At 51.4% G+C, this 19,957-nt stretch overlaps 2 protein-coding genes and 1 long non-coding RNA gene across 3 annotated transcripts in view; 2 read left to right on the forward strand and 1 right to left on the reverse strand.

Annotated features, from left to right (window-relative positions):
• LOC122370767 overlaps nucleotides 1-7,553 on the forward strand; it is a 37,291-nt gene extending 29,738 nt beyond the window's left edge. Inside the window, exons 2-3 of the long non-coding RNA XR_006254606.1 lie at nucleotides 5,695-5,852; nucleotides 7,096-7,553. This is a non-coding gene — a long non-coding RNA (uncharacterized LOC122370767). The remainder of the gene's footprint in view (nucleotides 1-5,694; nucleotides 5,853-7,095) is intronic.
• Nucleotides 7,554-7,860: 307 nt separating this feature from the next.
• Nucleotides 7,861-15,079, forward strand: LOC122370766. The gene is made up of 7 exons (XM_043346664.1): nucleotides 7,861-8,227; nucleotides 8,509-8,916; nucleotides 9,216-9,397; nucleotides 9,779-9,952; nucleotides 12,753-12,857; nucleotides 13,203-13,400; nucleotides 13,752-15,079. Exons 2-7 carry the CDS (start codon nucleotides 8,862-8,864, stop codon nucleotides 13,917-13,919), a joined length of 882 nt encoding a protein of 293 aa, XP_043202599.1. The 5' UTR covers nucleotides 7,861-8,227; nucleotides 8,509-8,861; the 3' UTR covers nucleotides 13,920-15,079.
• Nucleotides 15,080-15,266: 187 nt separating this feature from the next.
• Nucleotides 15,267-19,256, reverse strand: LOC122370760 (small integral membrane protein 12-like). Its single transcript, XM_043346649.1, has 2 exons — nucleotides 19,107-19,256; nucleotides 15,267-15,991 (listed from the first exon to the last, which is right to left on the reverse strand). The coding sequence occupies exon 2, from the start codon at nucleotides 15,900-15,902 to the stop codon at nucleotides 15,639-15,641; it is 264 nt and encodes an 87-aa protein (XP_043202584.1). The 5' UTR covers nucleotides 15,903-15,991; nucleotides 19,107-19,256; the 3' UTR covers nucleotides 15,267-15,638.
• Between the last annotated feature and the right edge of the window lie 701 nt (nucleotides 19,257-19,957).

Consider the following 19,957-nt stretch of genomic DNA (forward strand, 5'->3'; position numbering starts at 1 on the left):
GAGGTCTGGATTTTGAGTTCATTATTCTTGTGAATTATTGGCTACGGTCGTTATTTGCAGGCTACGGTCGAATGGAAATCCGAACAATTACACATATTCAAGATCATATCTGATACGTAAATAAAATAGTTCATGAAAATTGTACATGCACCAACAGGAGACACTCTGTGGCAAAGTTTGTTGGTATCGAAAGATCATTTCCTCGCGGTTTTGATATGTTTGTGCTTTGAAATGTGACAAACCACTCCATTTTTGACTATGTAAGATACGCTTGGCAGCAAAAGCTGCCAGACCGGAAACGTACACTTCCGGTTTCGTGATCTGGCTAAAAATGCACATGTATTCTCCTAAAGGGTGCCTGACAAACATATGTTAAAATTGCAGTGAAAGTCGACAAAAAAAGTTTTCGGCTCTAATGGGTTAAATGTACCTAACTTATTTCTGTGTTTGTTACCAATTACATTGTTTTTCTCTCTACTGCACTCATGTAAGAACACCTCAAAATTATCCTTCTAACTTGTTAGAATTAAACAAAGCCATTCAAAGTCGGAAAGCACACAAGCAGCTGTTGTGAGTTGTGACCCAACACCTCGGGTCTCACACCCATTGGATGAACGAGTCCCGCGTCTCTCCATGTATTTATCGTACCTGCGGTCACCAGCAGATGCCGCTGCGGTCGTCATTCCGTGCCGTGAATGCCGTCCCACGAGCTGCACAGCTGTCGGACGGGGAAATGAACGAGCGAGACACCGTTCGTAGCCGAACTGGAACGCATCCAACCTCAACTGATATGGTTATAGACATTCCTAGATATGAACTGATAGTTAGTCCTGTGCTGTGCCGCGTTGTAGAGCGTTTCATTTTCCTGTTTTGTTTTGTTTTGTTTTGTTTTGTTTTGTTTTGTTTTGTTTTGTGTTGTTTTGTTTTATCCTTCTATGGGATAGGCTGTTTTGTATTGCTTTGCTTAGGGTCGCCCGTGTTTTGTTCTTTGTTTCTCATTGCAGGTCTGGAAAGTTTATTTTCCTGCACAAAGAATAGTGTCATAAAAGAAAATGGGACTGATACATCCTTTCTAAAAGACTCCTTCGACTATCTAAAAATAGCTAATAGGTGCCGCTAAATACTTCTAACAAACAACTACCAATTTTTTGCATGTGTATTGTGCATTTCATGCAATAACTTGAACAATGGCATGTAATGAAGTAGCACATTTCATGTAATCTCTGTTTCTAGAAGTCATTTCAAATGATTGGAATATGCTTTTGACATGAGGATAAATGGTATGAACACATGAGGTGGAACTTCCAGCAACTTCTCCGTGAAAATGTTGGTTCAGGATTCTGTAGAGAAATTGGAGGTTCGGTTTCATCATGATTAATGATGAAACATGAATTACCCACCATCATAATTACGCCCAACTCATGAATATGATCAGGACCAGCCGAGGTTCGATGGTGTTTAAATTGCCGGATGGCTAGTGGAGGCGCTATTTAAAAATTACAATAATTGAAATGACGTCATTATTGAGATACAGGAAATAAACATACGAAAAAAAATCATAGCTAATGTTCTATGCAAAGCCCTGTTCATTCCCTAACAAACCGCTTTCCAAATCGCCGTCATCCGTCACAGAAACATACCGACGCGGCCGCATTTGAACAGTTCTCATGATGACCCTCCGTCTCTGTATGGAGGTTCCACCGACTCCGGCGCCGGCGGCTGTGCGGGGTGTGACCGCGAGGTCAGAGGTCACGCTCTCCGCCGGCCGGTCCGCCGGCCGACCGCACTCGGCCCACTGCGCGGCGTCTCGGCCGTCCAAATAAACCAATTTGGGTGTAATTGCAGCGCGCACGGGGCGTCGCACGCGGCGGGTGGGCGGGCGACTCCACCCCTCTGCGCTGCTGTGGAGCGGCCCGGCAGCTGAGGGGGCGGGGCGGCCACCGGCGGTCGTCATTACCACGGACCCAACTAACGGAGAAACTAGAAACAGGGCGGCCGGGCCATTGTTTTACCGGTCCGCCCATTTGGGAAGCACTGATCTTGCCCGGAGGTCTTTTCGAGATGTCCCGTGCTGATGCTGAGCTAGGTTGGCTGGTTCTGAGGTTTTTTTTTCCAGCGGATGCTAAATTCGACCAGCAGTGCGGAGTTTTTCAGTTGATGCTTAGCTCAGATAAGATGCTCATATTGCCTTTTGCAGGACTGCCCAGCTACTCGGTATGTCGGGGTCAAGTGCAGATCCCAATGGGCGCTACTGTTGACGTGCGCCTTATGTCGGTTGTTCGCATTCGGTTTGGATATGCCGTGTATCGTTCCCCTCTCCAAATAAACTATATTATACATGGCGGGTTCCAAGAAACGGGCCCGCGAGGATACGAATAGCCCCCAATGTGGGCCATATGTAACGAGATATTTAGCTCATATGGCAGATCGAAGAACTAACCCGAATATGGGTAGACTGGAGACTTTTGGCGAACGACATTTAAGGCAAAAATGTCAACATTTGATAAAATGCAGAAGGTAGGTACTAAGCATTGTGTAGACTATTTGATATTGTTACTTGATAATGTTTAATGAAATTATACAATCGGAGATGATCTACATCAAAAGAGTGGAATATGATTGGAATACGTAACCGTTTATACCATTTTTTATTCGAAAACGCAAACCAGGAAGGAGGAAGCCACTCGATGCTAAATAATAAATGCTTTAGCGGATCACACTAGCGGTTTGTGAGTGGCAGGCAAACAGGAAGGACTGCGGGTTTTGGCCAATTTTACATTCCAGCGAGCTTCAAGTTAGCATGGCCTTTCCACATACAAACTTTCGTTTTCCTGCTTGTCAAGTTCACACGGACCTCGTGCTCCAAATTTCTTTCTTTTCTTTTCGCTTCAAGTTCGCACGAACTCCTTGCTAGGAATGCTTGCATTAGGGCGCATTGAAGGTGGACCTACTACATCATGATTAGGTACCTACCATACCCATCTATTGATAGTAGGGCCAGGATGTGACTTCTAAGGTGTTGAATGGAAAAGTAACGACAGGAAACCAATTGTTTATGTAATGAAGCCATTGCACTTGCCTCGCCTGAGGGTACTCTATCTTCTCACTGGCTTTGGGCATGTCACACGTTAATTTCCTGATATTCCACGGGCGTCCGAAAATGAAAATTAAGCTTTTGCATGTCAGTTGCGGCTTTGTTGAGAAGTGCATAAAGTTACGAATGCAATTAAGTTAACTCCATATTGTAGGTAATATGATAAGGTGAGCTCCCACCTGACATATATGACCATGCAGACTCCGTAATTGCTTTATTTCTCAGGGTGAGACATGAAACTTATTAATTCACATTATATACATTATACAACATAGTATAACCTATTATAGTGCGTGGCATGCGCTGCCTCTCGGTCGCTAGCCTGAAATCGCCACTTGTCTAATGCCTTTACCCATCGTCGTCCAATGGGACACAATTCAACCGTCCTCCAGCCGCCCGACCAAAAAGTAACAAAATGCCAGTCATTCGAGGGATCCATCGAGTCTTTTGATTCAGAAACGGACCTGTTACAGCTTCCAGGGCTCGGGAAATAGGGCGAGCCGTCGCCCGATTCCGAAGTGAATTGCTCCTTTTCAAACGTCAGTTTTATGGTCGATAAACCATGGGTGGTATACAAGTGTTCGCTCTGAGGTGCACTTCGGAATGTCAGTAAAACAGCCGAAAACTCCGATAGTTTCTGGAATCGACAGGCCTCATTAGTCGAGCTCGTTGCGTGAAACACCGTCTCGTGATTTTACTGTGGGATTTCGAGAAGGTGGCAAACTTTGGTGGTGACAAGTCAGATTGCATGCAATCTGGCCGATGGTGTTCTGTTCTTAAAATGCAGAAGTAACTCGTAAGGCTGCATGTCATGTTCATCAACGGACAATGGCAGATTTCAAGGTTCAAATTGGCTGTCCCGGGCTAGGCCACGCAGTATGCTGACATGAATGTGCATATTTTTATATAATCAGAGATGGACATTCCATTGTATGTGTCCCATAGCCTGTCTAGCTAGCATACCTCTCCAACCACGACACATTTGCATGCGTCGAGCTACCCTCAATACGGCCTCCACAATGCCACTCTGTATCGCCACGCATTCGGCTCCGCATTCCTCGCTGGAGTATCTTCAGAATGGTTTCAATCTTGGAGACATGTTGTGGCGAACCGAGCGAACTGTCATTATGACAGATGCGCAGCGGCAGACAATCTGCCATTGACAGGTGCGGCATGCCAGTCGTTCTGTCATTGAGACGGGACAGGCATGACGGACGGTCTCCCATTCAGACGGGCCGAGCCCGGGGTCCGAAGGCCGCGCCAGAGTCACTCAATGTGTCACGCACCTCCGACGTGGAATGTCGACGGCCCGTCGTTACCGATTTCACGGCTGCCGGCTCACGTGACTTCGGGACGCCACAAACAGCCGGCCGACGCCCGCAGAGTCATCAGAGTCAGAGTCATCCCCGTCCGGGCGCTCACACGAGTGACCCGGCCGCAGGCGGAGACGCCGCAATGGGGCGCCTCTGGCTCTGAGTGGCGGCTGCGGCGGTCTTGGCCGAGACGGCGCTGTCGGTATGACAATTTCCCGGGCAAAAACTGCGGGACGTTTGTTTTGAATGCTGTCCAGACGGTAATGAGGATGTTAGAGGTTGACATTCATGACGGGTTGACAATGAGGTGGCGATGACACCTGTAACAGTTTCGACTTTCGAAAATGTGTGTCAACATAAAGGCATTATGCTGGCACAGAAAATAATTAACTTTCTCCCTAAAACTGTGTGGGTGGACGACACATAGCACACCAACACAGTGGCATCAGAATTTCCCTAACGAGCAGCACCCGTTCAAGTTTTAACATCATCATAGGGTGCGGTTTTGGGAAGCGCCGCCCGTGTTTGGCGTCCCAGATCCGCTATATATCCACATCCACCCATTGTTTGATTGTATGCACCGCATGCAGTACACACGGCCTTTCAAACTAATGATGAAGCTCGCCGATAGCATCCCATTTTCCTTACCGAGTCACGTGACGACCGGCACGGGCGGGCCTCCGATGTGCGAAAAACCAGCCGCCCTGCACGAGCCGCCGACTCGCGTGGCAGCGCCGGACAGAGCGCTGACAGTGTGCTGCCCGGGCGCTGACAGTGTGCTGCCCGAGCGCTGACAGTGTGCTGCCCGGGCGCTGACAGTGTGCTGCCCGGGCGCTGACAGTGTGCTGCTCGGGCGCTGACAGTGTGCTGCTCGGGCGCTGACAGTGTGCTGCTCGGGCGCTAACAGTGTGCTGCTCGGGCGCTGACAGTGTGCTGCCCGGGCGCTGACAGTGTGCTGCCCGGGCGCTGACAGTGTGCTGCCCGGGCGCTGACAGTGTGCTGCTCGGGCGCTGACAGTGTGCTGCTCGGGCGCTGACAGTGTGCTGCTCGGGCGCTGACAGTGTGCTGCCCGGGCGCTGACAGTGTGCTGTACTGCCCGGGCGCTGACAGTGTGCTGCCCGGGCGCTGACAGTGTGCCGCCCGGGCGCTGACAGTGTGCTGCCCGGGCGCTGACAGGGTGCTGCTCGGGCGCTGACAGTGTGCTGCTCGGGCGCTGACATTGTACTGTGCTGCCCGGGCGCTGACAGTGTGCTGCCCAGGTGCTGATAGTGTGCTGCCCGGTTTCAGAGTGTGAGCTGAGCGTCTACAAGTCGGTGCCGGTGCCCCGCCAGCTCGCCGAGGGACCCACGGACGCGACCGGACGCGGCGAGCACCCTCTCTCCGGCAGCGAGCCAGTGCTGACCGAGCTGGCCGGTCGGCTCAACGCCGTCTCCACTCAGGTCACGGTAAGCAGGGTCACAGGTCGTGACCTCGACCCCGACACAGCTGCTGGGGATGTGATGGAAAGGCTCACGAGTTGCTAACTCTCATCGTTGCTTTTGAATATGAAACCAAGTAAAAATGAAGTGGGTTCATGGTGGCTTGTTTAAAATCCAATCACGGCGCCGTCGTTACCCGAGACCCGGTCAGTTATTCCGTTACAATCTAGCGGAGTACACAGTTATTGTCTCTGGGCTGACATCACCATAGCACGGACCGGTGCAGGAAGGATAAGCAATGTGACTCACTGGGGGTCGTGCTGAGCGTGGGGAAAGCAACGGAGTAGGTTCAGATTGGTGTGACTTGTTCTCATACTGCCGCTGATGAACGTTCAACGTCCTTTGGTGAACCGCTATCTGAAACTAAAAACGGTCGCTGAAATGGCGCTTACCAAAGGCCATGCATGGATTCATTCATGCTTCCGATGCACAGAAACGCACCAAACCTGTCTCGGCGCAGCCATGCGACGGTTCGAGTGCGCTTTCAGCAGCCGAAGGCCTTGGCTTTCAGTTCGGAGTCAGTCGCACTCAGAAACTGCTCAGAGATCCTTTCAGATTAGATAAATCGCGTGACAGACGGAACGCGTGAGATCATTCGTACGAACGCTTCAGGCGACGGATCCGAGAGCCAGAGAGCACTCATGATCTACACGAAAAGTGGCCTTAATGGAGTGGCAAATTATCGAGGAATGCCACGTACCGTTCATGATTAGAGCCGCATTCCATCTTTGTGAGGAATGAGGACCTTCAGAGTTGGAATCTGAGCTGGGCGAGGGAGGAATTAAACGTAAAATTAAAAGTTGACCAATTACGCGCTCGAGGTTGGTTGACGATGTCGAATCTAGCGGTTACTTGGCATGTTAACGAGGGTTTTTATGGGCAAACTTGAATGAATGCCCTGTAACTGAAATAAATGTCCCACGTATCGAATGATTTTTGGGGACGAAAAATACTAGCCATTGTTATGGTCCAACAAATAGAAATCGTCGCCATAAACAAGGCGTAACGAATCCGTTTTAATTTGTGCCAGAGGCGCTAATTACCAATTTAGCATTTACTGATGAGCCTCCAGTCGGTACGCTGCCACTCGGCATTGAAATGTCCTTTGGATGAAATGCTAGGAGCGTCGAGCGCCGGCGTCACATAGTTCCGCTTATGAGTTTCTCTCACTTGAGGTTGTATCTAATGACGTTCCATATCTCCTCTTCAGAGACTGTCAGCTCCGGAAGGGTGGCACGGGGGCACCGGCGCCGTCAACTCGCCACCCGCCCCCACCTCGAGCGGCAGCGGAGCGCCTGACCCCACCGCCGCCAACGGCCGGCTCGCCAAGAAGTACCACCACCTCAGGGACATGTTCTCCAACAGGTTCAGCCGCTCAGGCGACTCGGACGGCCGCTCTATGCCGCTGTCGGCCGCTCCGGAACACGGCGGGGAGCACGGTGCTCCGCCCGCCTCCTCCGCAGCGGGAGTGGCGGCTGCGCGCGGCGCTCCTCTCCGCAGCAGTGTGCGCTCGCTAGCTGCGGAGGAGGTGTCCGCAGCAGCCGCTGAGCGGCAGCTGTGGGCGGCTGAGGGACAGACGCGAGGACGGGTCGCCTCGCTGGGTGCTCGGTATGGCTCCGTACCCAGCACGCTCAGCACGGCTCCTAGTGCTCTAAGTGTGGCTCCCTGTGCTCTAAGTGTGGCGCCGAGTGGGCTGAGTGTAGCACCGAGTGGGCTGAGCGTGGCGCAGCGGCCGCTGGCCAACGGTTCCCCAGCCGGCGAGCAGCCGTACGGCGGTTACCCGCCCACCGGCCGCGAGTACCACCCTCACGGCTATCACGAGCAGACCGAATACCCACACACCTCGGCAGCCGCTCCGACCAGCGGCGGCACCTACAGCGTGCCGCCACACACCCCACGACCCGGCGACCCGCGACCGCAGCGCCCTCCAGCGGCGTTCCCAGCCGGCTCGCCGCCGGTGCGGCCGGCAGGGTATGCCCCTCAGCCGCTGCGAGCGGCGGCGCCGGCGGCCGGCCAGCCGCGGCCTCCTCCGCCGGCCTACGGCACGCGCCTGCCGCCGCCCGGTCACTACCTGAGCCGACAGGGCAGCCAGGGCCGGCCACCGGTCGACTCTCCGTTCAGCCCCGGCAGGCCGTCACCACCGGCGGGGGCGGCGACCACCACGGTGACGGCGCGGCCGGCCGTCTCGTCCGGGCCGCACCAGGAGGCTGCGGGGACCGACAGGAGCAGAGCGGGGGAGGTGTCCCGCAGCCAGCCGTCCACCGATCACCGGCACACCGCGCTGCTGGACACCAGCGTCGACTCGGAGGGACGCGCCCGGACGAAACCGGGCGGCCAGCGAGGTACGCATAACACAGGTTAGTCGAGGGCGCAGTACGGGATGGCTGAGTATAAGCTGAACGAAGCATCAGATCTGTCTTCATCAATGATGTCCGCAGTTTACAAAAGGACACCGATTAGCCATTTTATAGGTATTTAAGAACCATATTTTGTCATCGTTATCATAAGCAAATGGCAAAAAAAAAAAACTCCCGAGCTTTACCAGCGAAACGGCGGCTATGCTCAATATGCATGCAGATTAGTGGCACGTCAGTTCAATAATGCCTCATTATATTTCCTGCAGGGAACGAGCAGGAGTGGGCTGATACGGAGCCAGAGCTGCGTCAGATCCTGGACCCGGGCTCCCGGCGACCTGACCTGACCTCTGCGCCGGCGGGAGTGTCGTCCACCCCTCCGCTCCCGGCACCAGACGGCTCCCCGCCGCACTCCCCGGCCGGCACTCCCCGTCTAGGGACCCGCGCCGGTCAGCGGTCTGCAGCCGGGCCCAACCAGCCTGACCTGCTGGAGGACACGGCCGCCCCGGGGCAGCCGCTGCTGACCGGGCGGATCGGCTCCGGCTCGGCGCCCCGACAGGGCCGACAGAGCCAGGGCCAGAGCCGCAGCTGGGTGACGCGCGCCGCCAAGGAGTCACCGACGATGGGTCGTGGCGACCCCAGAGAGCGATCGCGACAGAGGACGACCACTCGAGTTGGTAGGCGTCAGAGGAACGTCGGGCCGACGCTCCGGATACCCTTCCTTTGAACGATTTTGTTACGATGCTCATGAACATATGTTGTGAGGCATGGCTGCTAGATCGCTAAAACATTAATCGTGTATTCATAAACAGTTTTGCATCCTTCTTGCTCAACGGTAAGTACAACGGCCTTGCCATCAAATGACCGTGGATAATTAACAGGAAGTGATCCATGATTAATGAACGTTTCCTACGACTTACGAGTATGTCAAATTATTTTCAAAATATGTCTTTCGACATCTCTCTGCCGGTTCCAGGCTCGCTGGGTGTGCTGGGTCCTGCCAACGACAGCGGCGGTGACCTGGCCTCGCTGGACCTGGAGTCGGCACTGGACCAAACCTCGGACCAGAGCACGGACGACTCGACCGTGCTGGAGACGGGTGTGGACGGTCCCACCGTGCGCCGGCAGCTGCAGAGCCTCGAGACCATGTACTCGGAGGTGAGGGTCGACTGGTAGAACTCCTAGCATAGTTATCGCTTCACCAGAGGGAAGGAACAATCTGAAATTCGAAAGTAATTGCATGGAGTAGGCGTACGTCAAAATATGTGACAGGAGACGTATAGCCTTCAGTCAATGGCAAGTAGGACTCATCTCCTCACGCTTGTATGTTCATCCGAACTGATTACTGAACTGACACTTCTGGCGTTGCAGCGCTCTATAGGGCGATACAAAACATCCGCCAGTTGACTGCTGATATAGCTGTTCAACAAACGTTTCCTCTTCAACCCTGCTGCCACGCTGTATGTGCCATGTGGACCTATCCAATGCATCGCTGCATAACCCCAAGTGACCGCCACCTCTGGGTTCTGCTCCCCTCAGGTTCTGCGTCTGCTGGGCGGTCAGAAGCGCGCTCAGCCGGGCCGGCCGACCGCCAGGGTGCCGGCCGGCCGTCTGCGTCCCGGCAGCAGCGTGTCCTCCCTCCCCTCCTCCATCGGGGGGAAGCCGAGCCGCGACCGGCGCCGCGAAGACCGGAAACAGACCAGGGACTCCAGGGTGAGACTGGGGGATGCAGACCAGAGGGGGAGCGCCAGGAGAGTCAGGATGACGGTACTGTGGAGTCAGTGGTGCACAGTGAGGCGCTGGGATGCAAAAAAAAAATGAGATGGAACACGCATAGGGATTCAAGAGTCATGAGCATCCGAGTAATTAATGCAAGTTCCCAAGCGATTCTAGATTCAGCAGCTCCGGAGAGGCCGCAAAAATCAGACGATTGTGTTCAACCAGGGGCGCCGCCACGGGTTTTTGACTGGGGGGGACGGACTGACCGACTGAAAACCCAAAAGTAGACATTTTTACCGTGGCTTTTTCGGTCGGATGCATTCAACGTTTAAAGCAAATATGCCACTTTTAACATAGGGTTTTGAACTGAAGTAACGGTTTTGTAGCTTGAGCTGAGACGAGAACAAATCAGGAGCTTTTATGGCCCAACGGCCAACGATCACCCTTAGCCAAATATATCGGTATCGATTTTAGGTTTGAAGACTGAAGTCATTCCCATATATTACACTTTGTCATTCTCTTACCGAGGATTCCATTCCCTTACGGAAAAATGCTAGCCAATCAGCATTCAGCTGGTTTGAACTACGTACTATGCTTGGTCAACGCGTAATCAGCTTCCCCTGCAATATAGGTAAGTAAGTAGCCTCTACGAAAGATGGACAATAGTGATGTAAAAAATCCTTTTGCAAATATTTATAATTTCCTGACCATTTTAAGTTTAAAAACTCATAAAACTGTGGCAAAACAACTGGTTTGAGGAAAGTAGTTTAGGTTAGTAATGGCTATAGACCGCATTCCCACCAAGAACCTACCTATATACACATCTGATGTCCGATTCAGTTTGACACGGCAAAGCCTCGTGTTCTATCACGGTATAATTGCTGATGTATGCCACTAATATGATCGATAATGCATATTGCATATAGGTAATACATATTGCATACCCGCGTGGGGGAGGGGGCGTTGTATAGTCACAAATCTCTCTTTTGGTCTGTGCACGAATCGGCGCGAAGCGCCGCGAAAATTGGCAAAAAACATTAGGCAAAACTGCTCCAAAATACGAATTTTGCAGCCCGTGTAACAAGCTTGATACCAGAAAACCTTAGGTCAGGAAAACCAAGTCAAGTAGTCAAGTCGCCTCAAAGTTTTGTGGTCCTGTCAACCGTACCTATAGCATTAGCTTGTTTCTTAGAAGCTGGAAATTTAATTTAGTGTAGCGTGACTGCAGAAGTGTGGGGTCGGAGCCAGAATCAGTCGGAGTTGACTGCACACTTTTTTTTGGCACGACTGGCCAGTTTTGGCCAGAGTCGGAGTTGAAGTCTTCGAAAATGTTCGGATTTTGACTTCGAGGTCGGATTGGTGTAAAGTCATGCTCTTGGCTGGTTAGACGAAATATATTAGGCCCGTGTTCGGCCAGTCGTGTTATACGACACACGTTGATCACGATATCAAAAATCGGCAGTTCCGCGATGACAGGTCGAATAAGAGCTGGAGATTTTGTTGGCCGAGGTGGCAGGGGTCAGACCAATGCATGTAGGCCCACACCCCATATACTGAGTGTCTAAACCTCCTGGACCCTCTTAGATTCGCCACCGGCCGTTCCATCTCTTCCATCCTCAGGAGAGTCAAATCCTTCTCCTCCACGCCGCAACCCCCTGCTCCGGGCTGGACGGGCAACTCTATCCCATGCGGGAATGGCTCCACTGGAGCTATAGTCCTTTGCCGGGTGCAATGAGTGCCAGTGGGCTGGGCTGCCTGTTCAATTGGTCGGGTTCATCCCAAGTGGCTCACTGGGGTGGCTGCCCGACCAATGTCTCCCACCAATTCTTTCATACTTGCGGCTCTGAAATGGTCTCATTTGACCGAAGGGCCTAATCAAATTTCGAGTAGGATAACAATAAGTAAAACGCCTTTTGGGGCGACCAACGGAGCGAGCGAGAGGGTGGGGTGGGCCTTGCACGTGCGAAATTGCGAGGGGATACCTCCAACTAACTTATGCACTGCACCCTTCTAACTGGTCCCTAACGATGTGCCAAATTTGAGCGCAATCGGCCTAGCCGTTCTCGAGATCTGGAAACGGCACCCTGCAAATGCGCACGTGCAAAATGGGTCCCAACTGACTTTTGCACGGCACCCTACTAACCGGTCTCTAACCACAATCTAACCATGTATCAGATTTCAGCACAATCGGTTCAGCCGTTCTCGAGATCTGGAATCGACCCCTGCATGTGCGCACGTGCAGCAGCACCCCAACTGTGGCACACGGATATGCATTGCCTAGTGGGTATACCAACCTACATGCCAACTTTCAGCGCAATCGGCCCAGTAGTTGCCGAGATATTGAAATTGTTACAAAACTGACACCTCTTCGTTTTTCACGTGGCACGTGCATATGGGGTCACTCACATGCATCGGGAATAGTCCGATGCTCGTTAGAAGGAATGAATTTAGTGCTACCCTACAAAAATTACCGCATGTAAATCGGTCAAGTGGTTGCTGAGATATAAGCCTAGCAAAAGCGTGACCACGGCATACTCAGAAATTTCCGTTAACCTACGAAAGACTACGCTCGCTTCGCTCGCTCCGTAATGAGTTTGGGGGGGACGTCCCCCTTCCATTCTGAGAGTGGGGGGACGCGTCCCCCCCGTCCCCCCCGGTGGCGGCGCCCATGTGTTCAACTATATAGTGGCATAATGTAAACAAAATGCTGATGGATGCATGAAAAAGGCGCAATCAGAGCTTTTGTAACAACCTCCCAGTGGTTATCAAGAATCGAGCCCTCCTCTCTTCGCAGGGGATCAACAAGCGGTTCCAGCGACTGGAGAGTCACGTGGTGACGCTGGCGAGGAGCGTGGCGCACCTGTCCTCGGAGATGAGGACACAGCACCTCATGTTCCAGGTCAGTATCGCACGCGGCTGACGGGCTACAAAGGACTGGAAGGGGCGAGCCGGGCGGAAACGTACTAAGAATGCAAGAAAGTGAACTGGAGGGCAAAAAAGAACTTGGGATCACAAGCGAAAACGCAAGCAACATAAATTAACACCAACGAATAGCATTAACCCTCAGTCCTCAACCTGGAATCACTCTAGTTATAATAGGATCTTTAACGCCTATTTGAAGTTCACGCAATGCACACGATCACCGTTCCCCCAGTAAGGACATGATTATATGTATAACGCCACCCCAATATCGTCATAACGCCAATGTGCGCCAATAAGGTCACCACTCCGTCTGCCTCCCCAGGAGATGGAGTCGATACGGACCGAGCTGGCCCAGCTCCGACAGGGCTCGGGGCCCGGTGTCCGGCACGGCGGAGATTTCGGAACGTTCCGACCGGCCGGTGTATCTCTCACACATCCGCCGCGCGTGCGGAAACTGACCCGCTTCTTCGGCGACGAGCCGCCCCTGCTGCGGATCTTCCTCAACCAGCTGGGATACGAGGTGAGGCTTGTGTAGGAGTGACAAGAAAGCGGAACATGTACCGTGCGTCACTGAATCGAGGGAGATAATGATGCGCGATTACACATGTCACCAAGAAAGACAAGAGACAACATTGTCGAGAAACAGGTGTTACTTTGTGCGCTAAATTGACTCAGGATATGTTCGTTGAATAAGTAGCAAGCCCTGCTGCGTGCTATCCACAGCAATGCCGAAAATGATGCAATGATGATCAGTCATTTCCGGCTTAGCACTCCGGCTAAGCACGACCCAGGACAATTGCTTAGCAACCCCCACGCAACAACTAATGATCTCCCGAGCACTGACCCTGTGCCACTGTTGTTTTCTCTGCAGAAATACGCTCCGCTGTTCGAACGCGAACGGATCGGTATGCTGGAGCTGCCATACATGACTGAGGAACGACTCCAGAAACTGGGAGTGCCCATTGGGCCGCGACTGCGCATTCTACACGAGGCGCAGCTCTCGATGAGAGGCGACAATCCCAACGTCTACATACTCTGAGACCGAGCGACAGGGCTGGGATTCATGTTCTTGGGACAACACTGTCGTCTCGACAGCTATCGTGTGGAGCTCGACATCCCAGCGTGTGTTGAACAAGCGTCATTTTGTCAAGTTATTGAGGAAGCTTCGAGCCATGAGCTCACAGATATGACCAAAGAACGATGTTAGCTCGTAATGATGTATGGTACAGTCTGCAGCTTTTAGTTTTTCCACACTTGAAGGCTGAGAGAGATTATTGGCTTTGGCGCCCAGAGCAATGCTTATGAAGACATTTAATAGACCCAGGTGCCAACTAGCACATTTGAGCCAAATCGTCTGTGCCTCCTAGGAAAAGTATCACCGACCATCCCCACTCCCTTGCCATCGGAACTGCCTCAGGCGGGATATCAGTCTGCCGATGATAGGTTCTGCTCATTCTGTGTGTGTTCACTGCCCGATCAGAACGAGTCGAGGGCTGTGCGCAAGCGAGCCGATTGCAGAACCCTTCCTTCACGGCGCTTGATCGAGACAACATGAGAGCGGCAAAATTACGCGTCACACACCTGTGCGAAGCTCCTCTGTGAACAGAAGGACGATAATGAATGGATTGTACGAGGAATCTAGCGATGGTAGATTCTGTACTGCCACTATAACTGCAGTGAATTAGGACTCTTTACGGTGCTCACTAATTGATGTTATTGATGTAATTGATGTCAGTAATGTCATGTCAGCTATTCGACATGATGACTGCACTCATGACTTTACGCAAGTCAACAATATCAAATGCGGTCTAGAAGTGAACTACGATGGGTGTTGTACTCCGAGAATCCGTCCAAATATTTGGATAATATTTAGACAATGCTCGAATAGCCTCTCGAGCGACATCGAGGGAGCATATTCGAGCCAGCAAGGAGAGCGCTTCCTTTCAGGAGAGAGCATGAACGATAATTCATCCCACTCTTTTAAGCAACTGTGAAAATATGTGTGAATGGTTGGCCCTTTACATAGTGCTGTATTGAGACCGCTCACATCTGTTATGGGTAGAGTGCGACAGATATATCCGCTAGGTTCTATCATGCACGTTTTGTGTTGGTTTGATATGGAATGTTTATTAGGTACCTATTTATGTGTTTGTAAAATGTTTAGGGAGATGTGCCGAAATAAATACTGTCATCTCTAAATGGTGAATGTGTTAACCAATGCACAGTCCTGATCCTCACATTTGACTCATACTTGAAGGACAGTTTCCAGCCACTTCGATCTGATGAGAGTGCGGGTGAAATACGGACTCTGGTGACCAGGCGTGCTCTCCCAAAGGTTACTTAACGATAAATAACTAATTTAAGCATCAACTGTCAGAGATCTATCAGCAGTTACACACAATATTTATTCCTTATCATTGTCACATTGCACATCAATGAGCCTGTTCACAAAATTGTATTTAATGCAGCACTGTCTCTCTGTCCCCATTAAGCCAAGTGGAGTAAACGGCTGGGAGACGAAAAGACACGAATCAGGCACGCATTTTCCTAACAAGAAAACGTTCGGCGCGGCATTCAACTCTACCAAAAACGGCAAAGCATGTGACTCCTACACTCCACACAACTGAACTCTCTCCATCAGGCACAGTAAAACTCCCCAAAAATACCCGACCATCAGACTGTAACGTATCACGATGACGTACTCAGCCCACCTGCATTATCCACCGTTCCGGCAGACCACCGTACCTCTTCGACAGCCTCAGGTCGGCTTCAGCGTGGGTGATACGTTCTTCTCGAACACGGTTCGCGGCACGAACGAGCGGTCCTTGAGCGCGTCCGGGGGAGCTGCACCGTCACCGAGCCTGCGCTCCTCTCTTCTGTCTTTGATACCCTCCAGGGGCGCTGGTGTGCTCCTGTCGAACAGACTCTCCAGGTTGTAGCCGATGAACCCGATCACGGCCGCCGCGGGCAGCGTGATGATGGGTGCGTAAGTCCTCAGAACGTTCATTAGCACCGGCCACATGGTGAAAGGTGGGCGCGGTCACGAGGAGAGACGCGCAGCTGACTCAACAGAATGACTCGGGAACTGCTACCAACAGCTCTCCTCTCAGCCTGAGAAAGGAGAAATTGTTAGTGGTGGAAGCATAACATTCTAAATAAAATGCATTTAAGAATATACCTACTGCATAAGTGGAATCAAAATAGAACATAATAGGACAGGAAAAGTGGACAGATCAAAGGGACAGTGGTTTTGTGAACAGACTCATTTAGGTATGTGCAATGTGACAATGGAAGCCAATAAACATCATGTGGAACTACTGATGATAGATCTCTAATGGTAAATTAAGAAATTAGTAATTAGTCTTTAGGTCATGATGACCAGACAGTAGAGACATTAATTTTAATCAGATTTAGCTCTATAAAAGTTGGTAAGCAGTACAAAGCAAACAAACCCTAACAATATGCACAAGACATGAGCACAGCTCCCAGGATGTTCATGAATTGTTCTACCTTGGAACAGGCAGGGTACCACAAGGAAAAATGCTCATCAATCAAGCCTCAGCTAGAGACTGATTGGCATCTGGGGACCATGTGGGGACTGTTGACTGTTGAGTGCAGTTGGTTAGGTTGATGAAAGCTCGGAACATAACTGATCTACAGACACATTTGTACTGGTAATTATTTGCATTTAATCTTAATAATACACATCAATTATTTTCACTGCACATCATATTGAGGTAAAAAGGAAAAGCTGAGGGCTAAGGCCACAAATGAGTTAGCTTGGTTTTCATTTTGAGCTTATGAATGTCACAGTGTCATTTATCATGTGAAGGTAGGTACTTGCGAACATAGGCGGCGGAACGATTTGAGACAAGGGGGGGCACCAGCTCAAGGAGCCAAACCTAGGGTACCCCCAAATCCTGTTTTCTTATCGGATTTAGGCCACTTATTTTTCGTCACAGCCCTGACACGATGATTTTTTTATTATTTTATTTTTTATTTACAAAACGAAAATGGCAGTTCACCCCCGTATGTGTGGTTAACTTTAACCCTCGCCGGCACAGGGGGGGGGGGGGGGTTGATGTACCCCCTAAGGTTTTTCGCGAATAACTCGCGTAAAAAGCGGCCGATCGCGACGAAACTTTCAGTACCCTCGCATTGATCAATTTTACACCTACCCTGAAAATGTCATGACCCTGACCCAAATGACCTTGACCTGTGACCTCTTTTCTGAGACCATGTTTGGCCGGAATCGCGATTCGGCGTATGTCGGCTCGCATTAGCCGCGCGTTTGCAAGCTTTTCGTGGTTTCAAACGTTCAAACATGTGATTTGATGTTGCGCCCATGCATTAGGGTGGATGTCAAGGTCACCAGAAGGTCAGGTCAGGTCATTGACCTTTGGTGACCTCGGTTCACTTTTTCGAGTTTTACATGTTTCCAGGCTAGTTTTTGGAGCTGAATTCGAGTTTAGCAACCATTGGAACATTTACGAAGTAGTTTTGGTGCCTTCGTAACATGTTATCGAAGCTGTCCGAGGCGGATGACAGGTACACTCGAGGGCAGATTGATGTTCCACTACCTCCCTACCCATCGGGCGATCCCATGGCTCAGCACTGGCTGCTGTCAGTGTTGCCTGCCCTCAGCACTGCTCAGCACTGCCTGCCAGTGCCAGTGCTGCCAGTGCTGCCACTGGCAGCAGCCAGTGCTGAGCCATGGGAGCCCGATGGGTAGGGAGTGGTGGAACATCAATCTGCCCCCGAGTGTACTACGAATACCCGTCACGACCCCTACCGGTTGACCTGACCTGATCTGACCCGACCTGGTCTAAACGCTTCACGACATCATCTATGATCAAAACTAACACGATATTCGTGATCAGCACCCCGGAAAACCCCTTAGCTACCACACTTTACGACTTTCTAACAGGTCCCGATATTCCTGATTTATGGGTCATTGACCTGACCTGGAAGGTCAGCCGATGACCTAGGATCTTAAAATTGGGTATCATTGGCTTCCTTTTGTGACGGGCAACACGCTCGTTTTTTTCCGCGAAGCTCTAGCTCCATCAGGGGCCAAACGCGAGGGGGGGGGTCGTACCAACCCCCCCCCCCCTTGTGCCGTCGAAGGACTCAAAATGGCCTGTGCCGGCGAGGGTTAAGCTGATCCTCAAGTACCTATGTGTTTGTCTCTTCCTTATTGTCGTTTGATAAATTCCATTTATCCTACATGTATCAAATTCCCTTGAAGCCATCGCAGTACTAATCAGTGGCGAATCCCATGAATCCCAGGGGGAGGTCACATGGGTCATGACTTAGGGCCTGGGGTCACCACATGCCTGCCAGGAGCACCACAGGCCTGACAGCCGACAGGGGCACCACAGGCCCGCCAGGGGTATCACAGGCCTAGCAGGGGCATCACGGGCCTGTCAGTGGCACCACAGGCATGTCAAGAGCACCATCGGCCTAGCAAAAGCACTACAGGTCTTCCGGGGGCACCACAGACCTACCAGGGGCACTAGAGGCCTGCCAGGGGCACTATTGGCTTCGCAGGGGAACCACCGGCCTCGCAAGGGCACCATGGACCTGTCAAGGGCACCACAAGCCTGTCGTTGACACTTTAGGATTGTCAGGGGCACCACAAACCTGTCAAGGGCACCTGCGTTCTAACAGGGGCACCACAGGCTCGCCAGGGGCACCACAGACCTGCCAAGGCCCAGGGACATCACAGGCCTAGCAAGGACACCACAGGCCTGTCAGGGGCACCACGGGCCGGTCAGGGACCATGGGCACCTAAGTCATGTCAGGGCCCACCGTAGGCTTGTCAGGGGGCAGTGTAGGTAGGTACCACAGTCTTTCCAGGGGCACCAGCGGCCTAGCAGGGGCACCAGTCATCACATGACTAACCAAAAATAAGGAAAATAAAAAAAACTGAAAATAGGGCACCACCAACATTAAGTGGCCGAAATCCGTTGAGGTTTTAATTTTGGGAATAGGTAAGGGCACCACTTCGATTCTGATGACCCTCCCCTTGGAGTTTTCCCGAATCCGCCACTGGTACTAATACATCAAATTTAAGGGGGGGGCACCTTGCTATTGGTGCCCCCCTTGCAGAATTCAAGGGGGGGCACGGTGCCCCGGTGCCCCCCCCCGTTCCGCCGCCTATGCTTGCGAAACAATCATAAATAAGTCCAACATAAATATCGAAGAGGGAAATAATATACCATACCTGTCTTTCCTATCAGTGATCACCTCAGCCTCCGACGGCCCAGAGCTTTTGTACTATAAATATATAAATAATTTATACCTATATATTTTGATATCAATAAGCAACTAAAGCTTGCTGCTAAGGTCGAAAATTAGACTGTGAAAAGCACAAAAACGCTCTTCGTGATTTTTGCGCTGCTTTTGTAGCTGGTGCGCGAGTTGGATTTCACTGAAAAATGCTCAGTTGTAGCAAATTAAAATTGCTTACCTTACCTTACCTTACCTACACTTATCGGGATTTAGAAATTAGAAAGGCACAACGCCTGAAGGTCCCGATCTCGTCGAGTAGGTTCTGGATACACTAGGTTAAATCTTGGGTTGGCACTGAGTAATGGATGGTCTGCCAGTGCTGGTCGAGTCGGGATTTGAACTGGGTTAGGGTCTCAGCGAGGACCACATGACGAGGAAGGGCGTTCCAGTCATTGATGGCTCGTACGCAGAGTGCGTTCCTCCGCACACGAGACGCTGCTTGAGGTTTCGCCAGCTTCCACCGTGATTGCTGCTTTTTATTCATTATTATCACTTCCAAAGGGAAAAACGTAAACAAATACAGGGTGACACAAAAAAAAACGGTCATCACCAAATTTCGAATAACTTCGGAAGTTTTATTCAGATCATCACCAAACTTCGGCCACTTAAGGTCACACCTATGTAGCATACACCCACCAAGTTTCAAGTCTTCACTACGAATACTTTAAGTACAGTGTGTGTTTTACTGACGCTCCACAATGTGCTCCAGGTGAGCGCCACGGCGCTGCAGGGCGTAAGCACACTTGCATCCGGCGGGCAAAGTTGTCGATAACCCGATGGCTG

This window comes from Amphibalanus amphitrite, unplaced genomic scaffold (genome assembly GCF_019059575.1).
Source record: "Amphibalanus amphitrite isolate SeventyFive unplaced genomic scaffold, NRLGWU_Aamphi_draft 001166F_arrow, whole genome shotgun sequence".
In the NCBI taxonomy this organism is placed as follows: domain Eukaryota; kingdom Metazoa; phylum Arthropoda; class Thecostraca; order Balanomorpha; family Balanidae; genus Amphibalanus; species Amphibalanus amphitrite.

What these genes read in the sequence shown, in the direction of transcription:
- LOC122370766 (XM_043346664.1), top strand. Translation starts at nt 8,862, where the DNA reads ATGGGTCGTGGCGACCCCAGAGAGCGATCGCGACAGAGGACGACCACT. An exon ending in GAGGACGACCACTCGAGTTG is followed by an intron (nt 8,917 to 9,215) that starts GTAGGCGTCAGA and finishes TGCCGGTTCCAG; the next exon opens with GCTCGCTGGGTGTGCTGGGT. An exon ending in CACAGCACCTCATGTTCCAG is followed by an intron (nt 12,858 to 13,202) that starts GTCAGTATCGCA and finishes CTGCCTCCCCAG; the next exon opens with GAGATGGAGTCGATACGGAC.
- LOC122370760 (XM_043346649.1), bottom strand. Translation starts at nt 15,902, where the DNA reads ATGTGGCCGGTGCTAATGAACGTTCTGAGGACTTACGCACCCATCATC.